Consider the following 16,632-nt stretch of genomic DNA (forward strand, 5'->3'; position numbering starts at 1 on the left):
CAATCGCATGATGTGTCCCATTCTCTTCCATGGAAAGGCTTCTAGAAGCGCTCAGCTCCACAAGCTCGCCCTTCATATCCTGAATCTGATTAATATGCCCTCCTGATATATCAGCAGCTAAATCTCTGAACTGGTTTTATTCCCAGTTCTTGTCTTACTTGCTGAGCTTGGCTTTTAAAATTCAGCACTTCCATTTGCATTGCTGCTTTCAGCTTTGTCCCACCTGGCCCCGGCCTAGACTCATGTTTAATCAGCCCCCCCTGAAATGACTGATCATTGGTCCCCCTCCCTCCGATACTGTGCATCCTTTCTCTGCAGGAATATCCGCTGTGAAAAGTCCTGTTGATGTTTGGAAGTCGTGTCTCACTTTTAGGTCAGTGACCTGAATCTAATTCCTAAGCTCATACTTTTCCCCCCTCCGTTAGAACCAAAGGTCTACAACAGATGGGCTATTTTTTGCTCTTTCTCTGCTTAAAGAAAACGGGAAGGCTAAAGGGTTATCTCTGGTCTCTATGCTGCACCCGTAGCTCAAAATAAGCTCCTCAATTTGAACTACACAAATTGTGTAGCTTATTTCGAGTCAATTTCAAAATAGCTTATTTCCAAATGAGTTACACAGCACTCATTTCGAAATAAGCATTTTTATTTCAAAATGTCCCTTACTCCCCGTGGAATGAAGTTTACAGGGACATTGGAATAGCGAGCCCATTATATTTTGAAATGACGGGCGTGTCCAAAAGACGCGGACTAGCTATTTCGGGTATACCGAAACAGCGCTTCAGTGTCGCCGGAGTCTTTCAGCCCAGGAAAGAGAGGATTCGGAGGCTGTGTTGGCTGAGTTGGCTTTGCCATCGGAGTGGTCTCAAGATTTTGCAGGGAAATCCTCTTTTGTTCCCAGTTCCTCCTTCAGAAACTTTACTCAGGCAAAAACTGACCCCAGGACTGGTTTGGAACGGTTGGAGTTTGGCCGCGTTCGCTCGACCCTGCCAGGCTGTTTGAACAGCTGTGGGTTTTAGCTAGTGGGTGGGCGAGTGGGTGTTTTCACAGGGCTACGTCCTGAGTGGAAGTTAGAACCTCAGCTGGTCTGACTCAGTGGAGCCACCTCCTGATGTGTCAAGGATCTGGCCCTCATTCAGGCTGGGCTGTGTCAGTTTCACTAGCCCCCCCCTTTTAAACAAGTCCTCTCCCACCCACTTCTTGGGCAGTGGTTAGCACGGGCCTTTTCACATCCCAGCGCGGCTGATTTCGACTCGGTTACTGTGCGGGGGATGCTTTTGAGATGCTCCGGGCAGGTTCCGGGGTGGGGTTACTGGGCCCCAGAACCTGTCTGGGGCAGATCAAAAGCATCTTTTAATCAAAGCGGGCAGCTGGGTCCAAGGCAGGGAAGAGATGGGAGGCCTTGTGTGGCTGCCCCAGGACTCACCCGAGCAGGAGGGGGTTGGCGGCCTGGTTCTCTCCTGGCAGAGGGGAGGCGCTCGGGGCGTCTCCATGCAGCGAGGGCAGGTTTGTGGCCCTGGCTGGTGGAGGGAGGCCGAAGGTCAATTGACTGTGCTGTGCTGGGGTCCAGAATCGCTGTCGGGGGGACCTACGTTAGCTGACCTCTCCAGGGGCTGTTTTATTTTTTAAGAACATAAACACAGCCACGCTAGTTCACACCAATGGGAACGTCTCTCTGCCAGCAAGCCAGCACAGGGTGGGTCCGAGGGACTGAACAGAGCCGGGTAGTTAGCAAGTGATCCATCCCCTATTATCCTGCGAGGTCTAGGGACACCCAGAGCAGGGAATTGCATCCCTCTCTTGGCCTGTCGCCCTTGTCAGACCTAGGAACTTATCTCGCTCCTTTCTGAACCCGGTCGGACTTTTGGCCTTCCCCAAATCCCCTGGCAACAAGTTCCACAGGGTTGGCTGTGTGTTGCAGGAAAAAGTACTTCCCTTGGAGAGTTTTAAACCTGCTGCCTGATCATCCCCTCGGCTATCTCTACACTCGGGGCTTCTTGCCTGAGTAATATGCAAATAAGGCTAAGCGTGGAATATCGCCGAGCCTCATTTGCATACCTAATGAGCCACCATTTTTTTCAGAAGAGGCTCTTGCGCAAGAAGAAGCATCTACACTCATATGAGGCTTTGCGATATTCCACGTTTAGCCTCATTTGCATATTACTCGTGCAAGAACCCGCGAGTGTGGACATAGCCCTCGAGTGCCCCCTAGTTCGTGTGGTAAGCGAGGGGGTAAATAACACGTCCTTATTCTCTTTCTCTGCACCAGTCATGAACTTATAGACCTCTGCCACATCCCACCCACCCAGTCATCTCATCTCATCCCTTAGGGAACGTCTAGACAGTGGAGCTATTTCTGGTATCCTGAAATAGCTACCTCACGTCTTTTAAACGTGTTGTCCTGGGGGTGCCTTTCCTCCCCCCTCCTGAGGGGGGTAGGAACCCGAGTTCTGGATCTATCAGGGTCGACAGCCCACCCCTGCGTACCCCAAGCTGAAATAACTGGTGGGGTGGGGGCTGCCCCCTGGTAGGGGGACCCGGGCCCACCCTACTCCACCGGTTCCCGGCCCAGGGCCCTGTGAGTGGCAGGACGGCGTGTCACTCCCTCGGTGGGGAATCCATCCGAAATGCACCAAGGATTCCAGGGTGGGAGAGGCAGCTCCCGCACCCTCCCTGGGCCACTTCCTACCTGGTCCGATGGGGTCTCTTCCCACGTGCTCGCCAGGTCCACTATTTCCCTGGGGGCTGCTTCTCCCTTGTAGACAGCCATGGAGCCATCCCAACTGACCCTAGAGTCTCCGCTGTCTTCCCTCTGGGTGGCCGGCTGGGGCTGGTCAGGAGCTCCCTTCTGAGGTCCTTCCCCTCCGGCAGTCAGACCAGACTGAGCCTCTCCACAGGCTTTTATACCTGGGCTACAAACTGAGCATGCCCAGTAGGGTTGTGGGGGCAGGGCTCCTTTAGCCAGGGTTAAGGGTTAAGGGATCTTTCGGAAAAGGTTTTATTTTCTGCAAGATCAGTGTCTAGACTGGCGCTTTTCACCGGCAAAGCTCTGTGCCAAAAAAAAGTGGCAGCCATTTTTATGCTAATGAAGCGGGGGAGATTTAAATCCCCGTTTCATTAGCAATTGCGATACGTCTAATTTGCATCCCTTTTATGAAAAAGGGATGCAATCTAGACTTAGCCCGTGAGTTCAGTGCAGGGCTGCCTAGCCCCGTCACACGTGCCCATTATTTTGAAATATTTTTCGAAATAACGGGCTCGCTATTCAGGCATTCCTGTAACCCTCGTTCCTCGAGGGTTAAGGGATGTCTTGAAATAGTGTGTTATTTCAAAACTTGGTGCTGTGTAGACATGCCAAATTTTGAAATAAGCTATTTCAAAATACAAGCGAAATAAGATACGCAATTTGCAAAGCACAAATTGCGTATCTTAGGGTACATCTAGACTACAGGGTTTTGTCGACAGATAGGGTGTGTCTAGACTACAGGGTTTTGTCGACAAAAGTGGACTTTTGTCGACAAAACTATACCTGCGTCCACACTACCGCTGAGTTCTGTCGACATAACGTCGACAGAACTCAGCAGTTTTGTCGATGCTGGTAAACCTCATTTTATGAGGCATAACGCCTTCTGTCGACAGAGTTTCTGTCGACAGAAGGTGTTATTGCATGTAAACTGTCCTTTGCGTCCACACTACCATGTCGACAAAGCAGCTTGCTTTGTCAACAGAACTCAATGTAGTCTAGTCGCTCTTTGTCGACAGATGTTTTGTCGACACTATCTGTCGACAAAACTTCTGTCGACAGAAGCCTGTAGTCTAGACGTACCCATACTGTCAACAAAGCTTCTGTCGACAAAAAGTGTCTAGACTACATCCAGTTCTGTCGACAAAGCAAGCCGCTTTGTCGACATGACAGTGTAGACGCAAAGGACAGTGTAGATGAAATAACGCCTTCTGTCGACAGAACTCTGTCAACAAAAGGCGTTATTTCTCACAGAATGAGGTTTACTGCCATCAACAAAACTGCCGAGTTCTGTCGACGTTATGTTGACAGAACTCAGCGGTAGTGTAGACGCAGGTATAGTTTTGTTGACAAAAGTCCACTTTTGTCGACAAAACCCTGTAGTCTAGACACACCCTTATTTTGAGTTTACGGTGCTGTGTAGACGCACCCTTAGTCATCTCTTTTCTAAATTTAATAGCCACATCTCATCTCATCATCAAGACCATCTCATCTGAGGAAGTGGGTTTTGTCCATGAAAGCTCATGATACTATTTTAGTTACTCTATGGTGCCACATGACTACTTGTTGTTTTAAAAGTTACAGACTAACACAGCTAGCCCTCTGAGACATTTAATAGTCACAGTCTTTTATAATCTCTCCTCAAGCAGAAGCTGTTCCCTACCCCGAATCATTTCTGATGTGCTTCTCTGTACTTTTTCCTATTCTAATATATGTCATTTTGCGATGGGACAACTGAGTGCCGGGATACCATGGATTTACATAGTAGCATTATGTGATTTTCGGTTTTATTATCTCTCCCTTTCCTAATGGTTCCAAGCAGTGGTGGATATACGGCAGGGCGAATGGGGCGGCCGCCCCGGGCCCCACGCTTCAGAAAGCTCCCCGCGCATGCGCTGTGGCGCCGCTGCGCATACGCATGGCGTCACTGCGCATGCGCCGTGGCAAAGGGGGGCCTCGCGGAATTATGCTGCCCGGAGTCCCGCAAAAACGGTCATCTGTCCCTGGTTCCAAGCATTGCTAGCTTGGATGTTTTCAAGGTATTAACCACAAAGACTCCAAAATCTCTTTCTTGAGTGGACAGTGCAGGTCCATTAGTGCTAAGTCTATTGGGTGGAAGGTGAAACATCTAAGTGCTAAGAAGGTCATTATTACGTAAATGATGTAATGGAAATTCCATTTAGTCTTTTATGAGTGGAAGGTTCTACAAAGTCTAATTTGTAGAGGTGGCTGGAAAATGGTGTTTTCTGGGAATTTTTAAAAAAGTTATTAAAACATTTGGAGGAAAATTCTCTAGGAAATTTCCATTTTTAACAAGAAAAAATTGTATTGTTTTCCCAAACCTGAAAAGAAATAGTTTTTTCCATCCAAACACTGAAAAATGTCGAAAGAAATACATGTTGTCTTAGTTTTGGCCACCAGGAAAGAATCAATTAATAAATACATATCTAAAAACTTATTAGCTTAAATATTTTGGTGGGTTACTTTCTTTGTCAGAGGCTGGAAATGGATGACAGGGGAGAGATCATTTGATGATTCCCTATTCTGTTCATTCCCTCTGGGGCACCTGGAATTGGCCACTGTCGGCAGACAGGACACTGGACTAGATGGACGTTTGGTCTGACCAAGAATGGTCGTTCTTATGTTCTTATTTTTATGTTCTTATTTCTCTAACTTCCCGATGCAGACTTGGCTTTGATTCATGACCTCATTCTGAATGTTGAACACACGATTTCTTCAACAACGATCACTTAATGAAATCTAAAACATTGCATCTAAAGGAAACAAGCGATGGTCTTTTATAAAGAGATTTATGGTACACAATTGACTTTAGGCAGGAAAAAGAATGCAGTGAAGACATTGTGGTAGTTACTATGGGCAATGGATTTAAGGCTTATGCATCACTTACACAGCATTTCAGTGGGACATGGGCACTGTACTGGCCTTCTGTACAGATTTGAACCAAATTTAGTCCCTTTAAAATGAAATCGCATCCTTCCATCAAAATATTTACAAAGCCACTGATTCCTGTTTTCCTACTGATGGCTGCTCCTTCCACTATGTACACAGCTATCGCTCTCAATCTCCTTATGCGGGATGGCTCATTTTGTGGGTCTGACATTTCTGATCTCCTGCAGGAGGTCTGACATCAGAACGAGGCTGAGGAGCAAGATCACGAAATCTTCAAAATCCATTTTGTTGTCTTGACCCTCTTCCAGGGCAGACATGAGTTCCTGGTGCTTGGGTTTGCTTTCTTGGCCCTGGGGGAATTTTAATTAAAAAAAAATGGAACATGCAATTCCTTTTCAACAGCCTCTTCTCTAAAATAGAAACATATTTATTACCCGTTGATGCATTTTCCTGCCTTTCTATCCAGGTTCGTGTAGCTATGCCAGTCACGGAATTTTCTGCATGACTCACAAGAGATGAGTACATTGGGACTGTGGAGATCACGTAGTCTGAGCTCCTGCATGACACAGGCCCCAGAACTTTTCTTAATTAATTCCTGTGTGAACTAGAGCAGATCTTTTAGAAACCGCGCCCCCACCCAATCTTGATTTGTAAATTTCCATTGATGGGGCCTCTACTACAAAACTTGGGAAGATGTTCAGAGATTAACTACCCTCATTGTCGATCATTAGCACCTTATTTATAACCTGTATTTGTTTCATTTCACCAACGAACCACTGGATCTTCTTAAACCTGTGTCTGCCAGATTGGACAGCCCCATTATACCAAATTTCTGTTCTCCATATAGATACTTAGCAAGTGCGATCAAGTCACACCGTAACCTTTTACTTTGCTAAGCTAATTAGATTGAATCTTTCCTGACCTCCATAGGACCCCACTTGAAATAGACCCCTTTAGTTATCTCCCTGTTACAACTAAATGGTGAGGCATACCAGTTAGCCAATTTTCACTGTATTTAATGTGTCCTATGTAATGCTGATTTTGAATCATTCTCGTTTATTGATCAAAATATCACTTGGTACCAAATCAAATGCTTTACAGAAAACTACGTATATTACATCCAAACTATTACCTTGATCATCCAAACTTGTAATCTCATCTATAAAGATATCAAGTTACAGGTTGAACCTCTCTAATCTGAAACTCTCTGGTCTGGCAGCATCCGCGGTCTGGCACAATTTTTAGTTAGCTAGATGCCCACTTTTCATGGATGCCCAAGTTTCACACAGTTCCAAAACATTTGTTTACAGCCACCGATCCTGGCTCTTGGTGTTCTGTGCTGTTATTTAGCTCTAATTTCCCCCTCAATGTCTTCTAAGAGCCCAGGAAGCCGTGGAAATGTTGGTAATACTACTAGACAATACTGACCTCCTGCAAATTCTCTGGTTTGGCACCGGTTAGGTCTCAAAGGTGCCGGACTAGAGAGGTTCAACCTGTAGGTTGATATGAATCTGTTTTCATAAACCTGTGTTGGGTGCCATTCATTATATTATTCTCCTTTAATTCTTTATTATTCGAGTCCTGTATCAATCTTTTCCTCATTTTGGCCAGGATTGATGTCAGACTAACACGCCTTTTTATCCTTTTTGACTATTGGCACATTAGCTTTCTTCCGAACATCTAGAAGAGCTCCTGCATTGTCCATCGGTGGCCAGCTCTTTTCAAAGTCTGGGGTACAAGTTAATTGGATCTAGTCTGATTTTAGTGGCTGCTGTTTAACATATTCCTGCGTTATTGTTAGAATGGAAAACATTTAGTCATCATCAGGGGATATGAATACATCATCTGGCTTATGCCTAAATACCAGGCACAAATATTTATTGAACACTTCTGCCACTTCTGCATTATTATGAACAATTCTACTATTTCTATCTAGCAATGGACCTGTACCAATTGTTAGGATTGTTTTGTTCCTCATAATATTTTAATATTCCTTTGTTTGTCTGTAACTTGGCTGGCCAGGACTGCTGGTAAAAAATCTGATCTTTATTTCCTAAGCATGGATAATTCCTATTCCTAAACTGTGTATGTTTGAGCAGCCTCAAGGCTGCTTTAAACTGTACCCAGTGCTGGAGCCAAATGGAAAATCAGGCAGCTGTATTTGGCTCTCCAATAGGCTGTCCTCTCTTTTGCATCCAATGGAAGCCATGTGCATCATGGAATCCAGCCCCATATATTTAGAACCCAAAGGAAATAATACATTATTTCAACCTTCAATTAGTTCCCTTTCTTCTCTCCTACTGCATGTTTATTTCAGACAGTGCTAGGAAGGTTGAGATGACAAGATCCCTTGTTGAGCTGTCACTAACACTCCCCAAAATGAGGCATTGATAACATGGTGCTTTCAGCTCTCTATATGCTAGAGATGCCATTTGTGCTTCTGCAATGTATCTTGTTTCAACTGCCTTGGGGGTATCTAAGCCTGACTTTCATGTCAGGTGTTTATGATGCAATTGCAGACTCGTAATTAAATATGTGCGCACATTGCATCCTACCACAAATGCAAACTACCGGGTGTTTTGTAGGTGTCCTAGTAAGCTACTTGTGAGCTACTTTCTGGATAGAGATGCAGGCAGATGCATTAACAGGGGTTTCTCCATTTCTTCCCCTGTGTTGCATACGGAGGTAGCTAGGAATACAGACAAGGAATCCATCGAGAATGTATTTACACAGTCATTAAAATTTCACTGGGGATTTGCAAGGCGAGTTTATGTGTCTTGTATCTGTAGCCTCCAACATGCCTTCACCGGCCGAGGAATCATTTTGTTGGTCATTAGGGCTATGTCTACAATATGGCTACGTCTAGACTGGCATGATTTTCCAGAAATGCTTTTAACGGAAAAGTTTTGTGTTAAAAGCATTTTCGGAAAAGAGCGTCTAGATTGGCACGGACGCTCTTCCACAAAAGCACTATTTGCGGAAAAGCGTCCGTGGCCAATTTAGACGCGCTTTTCTGCAAAAAAGCCCCGATCGCCATTTTTGCCATCGGGGCTTTTTTGCAGAAAACAAATCTCAGCTGTCTACACTGGCTCTTTTGCACAAAACTTTTGTGCAAAAGGGACTTTTGTCCGAACGGGAGCAGCATAGTATTTCCGCAAGAAGCACTGATTTCTTACAGTAGGAAGTCAGTGCTTTTGCAGAAATTCAAGCGGCCAGTGTAGACAGCTGGCAAGTTTTTCCGGAAAAGCGGCTGATTTTCCGGAAAAACTGGCCAGTCTAACCACAGCCTATAGCTTTTTCTGATTGCTTTTCCGGAAGAGGCTTTTCTGCCATTTGGCCCCATCTAGAATGAGGTATACAGGGCTCCCCGAAAAAGCACGTTTGCTCTTTTTTAAAAAAAAGCGGAAGAGCACACGTGATCCCTGAACATGGCAGAGTTTTTCTGGGATCTCTCTGGTATCCCGGAAAACCCCCGCAGTCTAGACGTACCCTAGGTGAAAGGCAGACGGGGGGATGGGTTTGTGCTGGAAGGCATTTGGGAGCTGGATAGTCCAGTCTTGTCACACTTCCAAGACTGCTGCACTTGCGTGAACCGTGCACAAAGGTAATATCTTGGGCTAAGCCCCTCCCCGTTCTAGGGGGAACCAACACAGGGCGTGGTCCTGGACACCCGCGCTGCATGCGCCTACCTGTATGAAATTCACAAACTGGGTTTGCAGCAGGGTTTTGGTTTCAGCGTTGCTGAGTTTGCCCTCGGGGTCGGCCGAGTTGTTGTAAACCAAGGCCACTGTAGCAAAGGCTTTCTCCAGGTCTGAGCCTTTCCCCAGAGCTGGGGGAGGGGGGGGGAGGGGGGAGAAGGGGAGGGGAGGGGAGGGAGAGGGAGGGACGGAGAGGAGGAGGGAGACATTACAAAAGTTTGCAATGTTATTGAAAACTTTGTGATAAGATCAGGCCCAGGCGTGAGAGCCTGCCGCTGGGCCTGCCCAATCACAGTGCAGCTGGAACACAGCAGAACCATCTGATTGGCTAAGGCTGTCAGGTGCCTTGATCTTAAGCCCAGGGCTGCGCAATGCACACGAGGGATGGAAATACCCCCTAACCCAGGGGGGTTCACACTTTTTTTCCTCATGATTCAGTTGAAGAAAATTGTCGATGCCGCGACCCAACATCATTTGACTAGATGATGGGCTCCAGGCAGGGTGGAGGAGGAGCGCGTTGGTGTGGAGGAGGGGGTTCTGGCTTTGAGGGGGGTCAGGGATGGGGCGGGGCAGCTTATCTCGAGCGGCTCCCAGTCAGCGGTGCAGAGGGGGCTAGCGCAGCTTTCCAGGCACCACCGACCGGGCTACGCCCCAGAAGCAGCCGGCAGCAGGTTCCCAGCCAATGCATGGGGCAACAGGCTAGCTCCCTCAGACCTGGGTCCACCCTGAGGGAACACGGAGAGCCTTGCCATGCCCCAGAGATCTGTGCGGACCGTGGCTCCCCATTGGTCAAGTGGTGCCTGTGACCTCACGAGGCAGCAGCTCTACTCCCCGTGGCCCCTGAGGTGAGCTCTCTGTAGGAGGGAACGGACCAGGTTGGAGGCAGCACGGGGTGTGAGATGTACACTCCCCCCTCCCGCCTCCGGTTCCTCTGGACACATAGCACGGTCGGGGGTTAATTCCACGGCCATGCCCCTAAAAGGGCTCTCGCTGGGGGAAGCATCTGTCTGTGGAAACTCCAGCAGCGAAGGGCAGAGGGCTTGCTCACAGCTCTTCCCATTCTATTTGCCTCAGGCTGTGGCCTGAACCGTACGATCTTGGGATTGCCACGATTTCCTGCAGTGGATGTTTTGGCCTCGGAAATCAGAACCCCGAAGGATCACGGAACCCTGCGGAACAGGTGTCCTTACCTTTCACAGCAGCCAGCTGCTTGGAGATAGGTTTGCTGGCAATAAGAGAGAAGAAATGCAGTTATCCCGGTGAGCCCTGTGCGTCTAGTTTCTTCACAAACTCTGGGCAGGTCTACACTAGGAAACGGTTTCGAAATAACTGAAATCGATGTAATAACTCCTGAAATAAAATCAAAATAGCACGTCCCCACGTTGAGGAAGCCTCAAAATTAGTCTGAGCAGGCTCTGTTAATGTGGACGCGCTACTCCAGCTTAGAACCCCAGGAAGCACTGGGGAGTAATTACCGTGAATTACTCTGGGGAGTGGTTATTTCGACTTAGCGGCACCGGAGAGTCCACACTACTGCTATTTCGAAATAGCTATTTTGGAATTAGCGTTACTCCCTGAGGAAAGCAGGAGTCCAGATTTCGAAATAACCAGCCCGTTATTTCGAAATAACGGGCTTGGTAGTGTGGACACTCCGCTTATAAATTCGACCCAAGGGGGGTTATTTCGACACAACTCCCTGCTGGAGATCAGAGCTAATTGACTCATTTCTATTTACTTTATTCCATACCACAGCCATATTCCGCAGGGGGCCTCAGAGGGGAATGAGTTTCCTCCGTGATGGAAAGATCAATATTCTTTACAAACTACCATCACAAAAAAACCAAACAGTGAACTTCTGGTCCCCTGTTCCAGCTTCTGGCCCATAGTCTGTGCGAAGTAGGCAATAAGTGGAACAAACTGCAACGCAGTGGTTCTCAGTCATTCCAATCGACCTTACCCTGTCCGGAGTCGGATTTGTCTCACGTATTCACAGGCTGTGTCTAGACTGCTAAGATTTTCCGCAAAATCATCTGTTTTTGCAGAAAAACTCGCCAGCTGTCTACACTGGCCGCTTGAATTTCCGGAAAAGCACTGACGATCTCATGTAAAATCATCAGTGCTTCTCCGGAAAAACTATGCTGCTCCCGTTCGGGCAAAAGTCTTTTTCCGAAAGACTTTTGTGCAAAAGGGCCAGTGTAGACAGCACAGTACTGTTTTCTGCAAAAAAGCCCCGATCGTGAAAAAGGCGATCGGGGCTTTTTTACGGAAAAGCGCGTTTAGATTGGCCACGGACGCTTTTCCGCGAAAAGTGCTTTTGCGGAAAAGCATCCTGCCAATCTAGATGCGCTTTTCTGAAAATGCTTTTAAGGGAAAACTTTTCCGTTAAAAGCATTTTCAGAAATTCATGCCAGTGTAGATGTAGCCACAGTGTTCACCTCTCTGCTTGCTTACAAAATCAGACATAAAAATAGAAAAATGTCACAGCACAGTACTACCGACAAACGGCTGGCTTTCTCATTTTTGCTATATCATTATAAAGTAAATCAACTGGAACATAAATATTGTGCGGACATTTCACCGGATAGTATGCAGAGCTGTACTGTCTGAAATTTTACTTTGGTCTGACGTCGCTAGTGCTTTTTATGCCGCCTGTGGTAAAACTAGGCAAATATCTAGGGGAGTGGATGTACCCTGTGGAAGTCCACAGCGTACCCTGGTCAGGCCCATATGCAGAGGGGTGCAAAGGGTGCAAACATCCCCCTCCCCCACGGTCCTCCAAGCTTTGCCCCAGCCTCCTTCCCCCATGCTCTGGCCAGGGGAAAACTGAGACTGATTTCCCTCCTCCCCCAGGAGTGAGGCCAGGGGCGGGGCTGGGCCATGGGGGCGGGGCAGCCACCAGCCCCTCCCCCGGCTTGCACCCCCACCACAGAAATTCCTGTTTACGAGCTTGCTAGTAGACAACCTCTGCGGTAACGGAGGCTCATTTGGTAAATGCCGTTTTCAAAGCACACAGGAATTAGAAATGTTCAGACTTCATTGTGAGTGCCGAAACACAGCCGGGTCTGTGCATTTTCCACTTTGGGCGTGTAGCATATGTGGGTTGTATTTGTACCAGAAGGCATTTTGGTGAGAAGGCCTCTTCCTACTTGCGATTACAATTTAAAGCCTGATTCCTTTCTCTAAAGTGCTGGAAACTAATTAGCGTTGCGCCATCCTGCTGTGGAATCCATCTCTTGTGATGGCTACAGACGAAGCCGTCTGCATAAGGAACGGGAAGACATCTGCTGGGTTACTACAGTGTGAAGAACAAAACCATCACTTACCCCTTGGGCATGTTTGCTGCAGCTGAAGTTGCTTTCTGGGTCAAAGCAGCAGCAGGCTGGTTTCTGGAGGACAGGGCTGAGTTGGGCGAGCTGGCTGTGCAGCCACACATCCTGCACTCTCGCCTTGTTGTGTGTGATCGCTAAGCAACTCAAGGAATTGCAAACAGGTGACTTCAGCCTCCCGGCTGTGACGGGGAAAGAGAGCACAGCCTGTCTTCCGCATGCCCTGTCAATCATGTAAATGCCCCTCGGTCAACATGGAGCTAGCGAAATAAATCCACCTGTGTCAGACAATGGGGAGCTATGGGAAAGCCAAAGATTTTTGGATTACAGGAGGTCAATATTGTCTAGCAGCATCACTGACACTGCTACTGCTTGCTGGGCTCTTAGAAGACATTGAGGGGTAAATTAGAGCTAAATATCAGTACAGAACACTGAGAGCCAGGACTGGGGACTGTAAACAAACTTGATGGGACTACGGGAAACTAGGCCACACGCATGAAAAGTGGACATCGGGCTAAGTAAAATCATACTGGACAACGACTGTTTCCAGACCAGAGAGTTCTGGACTCGAGAGGTTCAACCTGTAGGAATGTTATTCAGCACACCCCTCTGTCCTGTGGCTATTACCTGTCTTCCTTCTTTGGGCAAGTTTCCAAGTGACTGAAACAAACCGATCTACACGCTCCGCTGAGCAATCATGCTCCAGACTGGGGTAGCCTTTCTACAGTATCCATGTGTGTGCAGTGCATTGTGGGCCAATAGTCATCCGTCGGTGCTCACGGCACCTGCTAGGCAAGTAAGTAGGGATCATTACGCAGTATACTGGGGAGGGGGGGCAAGAGAAGGGAGAGGGGACCAATATGGAGCCAGTTCTGGCTTCTCTGGCCCTGCACAGGTGAGAGAGCCTGGGGGCTGCGCCATCTTGGGCCAGTGGACAACAGAGCCTGCGCCCTCGGAGCTCAGTTTAGCCATGCCTCTTGACAGACTCACGCTGCACCAAGGGCACCCCCGGCCAGGGAACGAAGGCAGGACTCTCCCTTTGTCTGCAGGACCCCGAATAAGAGAGACGCTCTCTCATTGCCTCCATTTCTCAAGCCACAGCACCGACTCAGATGTGGACACTGGGTAATTGTCTTAGTGTGGACAAGGCTGGGGAAGTCAAGTAACTTGTGCTAGCGTGTAACACCGACAGGCAGAACTGAACCTGGCACCTCTGGAGCTTAGTGCAGGAGCCGAAAATCGGCTGGCTCTCAGCTAAGGCTGGAGAGCAAACTCAGTCTATGAATGGGACACTACCAGCCTGCCTCAATTAGCTTTATTAACATGGGTCTGACAATTGACCAATGTTGCTGTTATATACACACTGGATGCTGTCATTTCCACTCCAACTCATCTGAGGAAGTGGGTTTTACCCACGAAAGCTCGTGATGGAATATAGTTTAGTCTGTAAGGTGCTGCAGAGCTGCACGTTGTTTTTAAAGTTACAGACTAACCCGGCGACCCCTCTGAGACTTTCTCTCTTTGTAAGTGGTCTAAGTGCCACTAGGTGGGACAGTACGTAACACCCAGAACGTGTGTGAGTTACAAGGGCATACAGTAAATCATTATACATGGGATTAGACCACTTGCTAGGCCAGTGGTCATTCCCCACAGCATGCGGTCCCCTTTAAGAATTATTTCCGCACTGTGGGTGTGTCTAGACTTTTGTCGACAAAACTATACTTGCGTCAACAGTATCGCCAAGTTCTGTCGACATAACGTCAACAGAACTCGGCAGTTTTGTCGACGGTGGTAAACCTCATTCTATGAGGAATAACGCCTTTTGTCGACAGAGTTCTGTTGACAGAAGGCATTATTGCATCTGCACTGTCCTTTGCGTCTACACGCTCATGTCGACAAAGTGGCTTGCTTTGTTGACAGAACTGGATGTAGTCTAGACGTTCCTCATTCCACGAGGCGTACAGCTAGTTCGGATTAGAAGCCTAATCCGAACTAGCTAGTCCGTGCCGCGTGTAGCCGCGCAGCACGGAGTCCGAACTAGCCGGCATTTAAAAATGGCGCCGGCCGGCTTCATGCAAATGAAGTCCAGGAAATTCAAATCCCGGGCTTCATTTGCAACTGCGGATGACTACATTACCCCCGCTAGTTCGAACTAGCGGGGTAGTGTAGACATACCCCTAGAAAAGTTAGATGCCTGCAAGTCACCAGGGCCTGATGAAATGCATCCTAGAATACTCAAGGAGCTGATAGAGGAGGTATCTGAGCCTCTAGCTGTCATCTTTGGAAAATCATGGGAGACAGGAGAGATTCCAGAAGACTGGATAAGGGCAAATATAGTGACCATTTATAAAAAGGGAAATAAGAACAACCCAGGAAACTACAGACCAGTTAGTTTAACTTCTGTGCCAGGGAAGATAATGGAGCAAGTAATTAAGGAAATCATCTGTAAATACTTGGAAGGTGGCAAGGTGATAGGGAACAGCCAGCATGGATTTGTAAAGAACAAATCATGTCAAACCAATCTGACAGCTTTCTTTGATAGCATAACGACTCTTGTGGATAAGGGAGAAGCGGTGGATGTGATATACCTAGACTTCAGTAAGGTGTTTGATACGGTCTCACATGATATTCTTATCAATAAACTAGGTAAATACAACTTAGATGGGGCTACAATCAGGTGGGTGCATAACTGGCTGGCTAACCATACTCAGAGTTATTAATGGTTCTTAATCCTGCTGGAAAGGCATACCAAGAGGGGTTCCTCAGAGGTCTGTTTTGGGACCGGCTCTGTTCAATTTCTTCATCAGCGATTTAGATATTGGCATAGAAAGTACGCTTATTAAGTTTGCAGATGATACCAAGCTGGGAGGGGTTACGACTAATCTGGAGGACAGGGTCATAATTCAAAATGACCTGGACAAATTGGAGAAATGGTCTGAGGTAAATAGGATGAAGTTTAATAAAGGCTCCACTTAGGAAGGAACAATCAGTTTCATACATACACAATGGGAAGCAACTGTCTGGGAAGGAGTACGGCAGAAAGGGATCTAGGGGTTATAGTGGACCACAAGTTGAATACGAGTCAGCAGTGTGATGCTGTTGCAAAGAAAGCAAACATGATTCTGGGATGCATTAACAGGTGTGTTGTGAGCAAGACATGAGAAGTCATTCTTCCGCTCTACTCTGCGCTGGTTAGGCCTCAGTTGGAGTATTGTGTCCAGTTCTGGGCATTGCATTTCAAGAAAGCTGTGGAGAAATTGGAGAGGGTCCAGAGAAGAGCAACGAGAATGATTAAAGGTCTAGAGAACATGACCTATGAGGGAAGACTGAAAGAATTGGGTTTGTTTAGTTTAGAAAAGAGAAGATTGAGGGGGGGACATGATAGCAGTTTTCAGGTATCTAAAAGGGTGTCACAAGGAGGAGGGAGAAAACTTGTTCATCTTGTCCTCTGAGGATAGAACAAGAAGCAATGGGCTTAAACTGCAGCAAGAGAGGTTTAGGTTGGACATTAGGAAAAAGTTCCTAACTGTCAGGGTGGTCAGACACTGGAATAAATTGCCGAGGGAGGTTGTGGAATCTCCATCTCTGGAGATATTTCAGAGTAGGTTAGGTAAATGTCTATCAGGGATGGTCTAGACAGTATTTGGTCCTGCTGTGAGGGCAGGGGACTGGACTCGATGACCTCTCGAGGTCCCTTCCAGTCCTAGTATTCTATGATTCTATGACAAAAGCCTGTAGTCTAGACGTATGGGAGGAGGCGATGTTCTGTCTTTTCTTGGGCATCTCGCAAAATAGCATCCAAGAGTAATTTTCTATTTTATTTTAACTGAGGTCACCGCTTCCAAAACATCACAGCGCCAGACGACAGCCCAACCTCCCCCCCCCCCCCGAGAATGCTGAACTTCGTTGTTTCTCAGCCTGATATTTGAAAACACACCGGCACACGGTATGTGGAGTT

General features: G+C 47.4%; 1 protein-coding gene across 2 annotated transcripts; it reads right to left on the bottom strand.

The window, feature by feature from the left end:
• Positions 1–5,475: 5,475 nt before the first annotated feature.
• Positions 5,476–12,927, bottom strand: SNTN (sentan, cilia apical structure protein). Of its 2 annotated transcripts, XM_075938489.2 has the most exons (5): positions 12,672–12,927; positions 10,539–10,573; positions 9,340–9,479; positions 6,085–6,206; positions 5,476–6,000 (listed from the first exon to the last, which is right to left on the bottom strand). In XM_075938489.2, exons 1-5 carry the CDS (start codon positions 12,779–12,781, stop codon positions 5,913–5,915), a joined length of 495 nt encoding a protein of 164 aa, XP_075794604.1. In that variant the 5' UTR covers positions 12,782–12,927; the 3' UTR covers positions 5,476–5,912. The 2 variants fall into 2 exon arrangements, with proteins under 2 accessions (XP_075794604.1, XP_075794605.1); XM_075938490.2 differs by lacking the exon at positions 6,085–6,206 and having other exon boundaries at positions 12,672–12,819.
• Between the last annotated feature and the right edge of the window lie 3,705 nt (positions 12,928–16,632).

Source organism: Pelodiscus sinensis, chromosome 11, assembly GCF_052426305.1.
Source record: "Pelodiscus sinensis isolate ZL-2025 chromosome 11, ASM5242630v1, whole genome shotgun sequence".
NCBI classification, from domain to species: Eukaryota; Metazoa; Chordata; order Testudines; family Trionychidae; genus Pelodiscus; species Pelodiscus sinensis.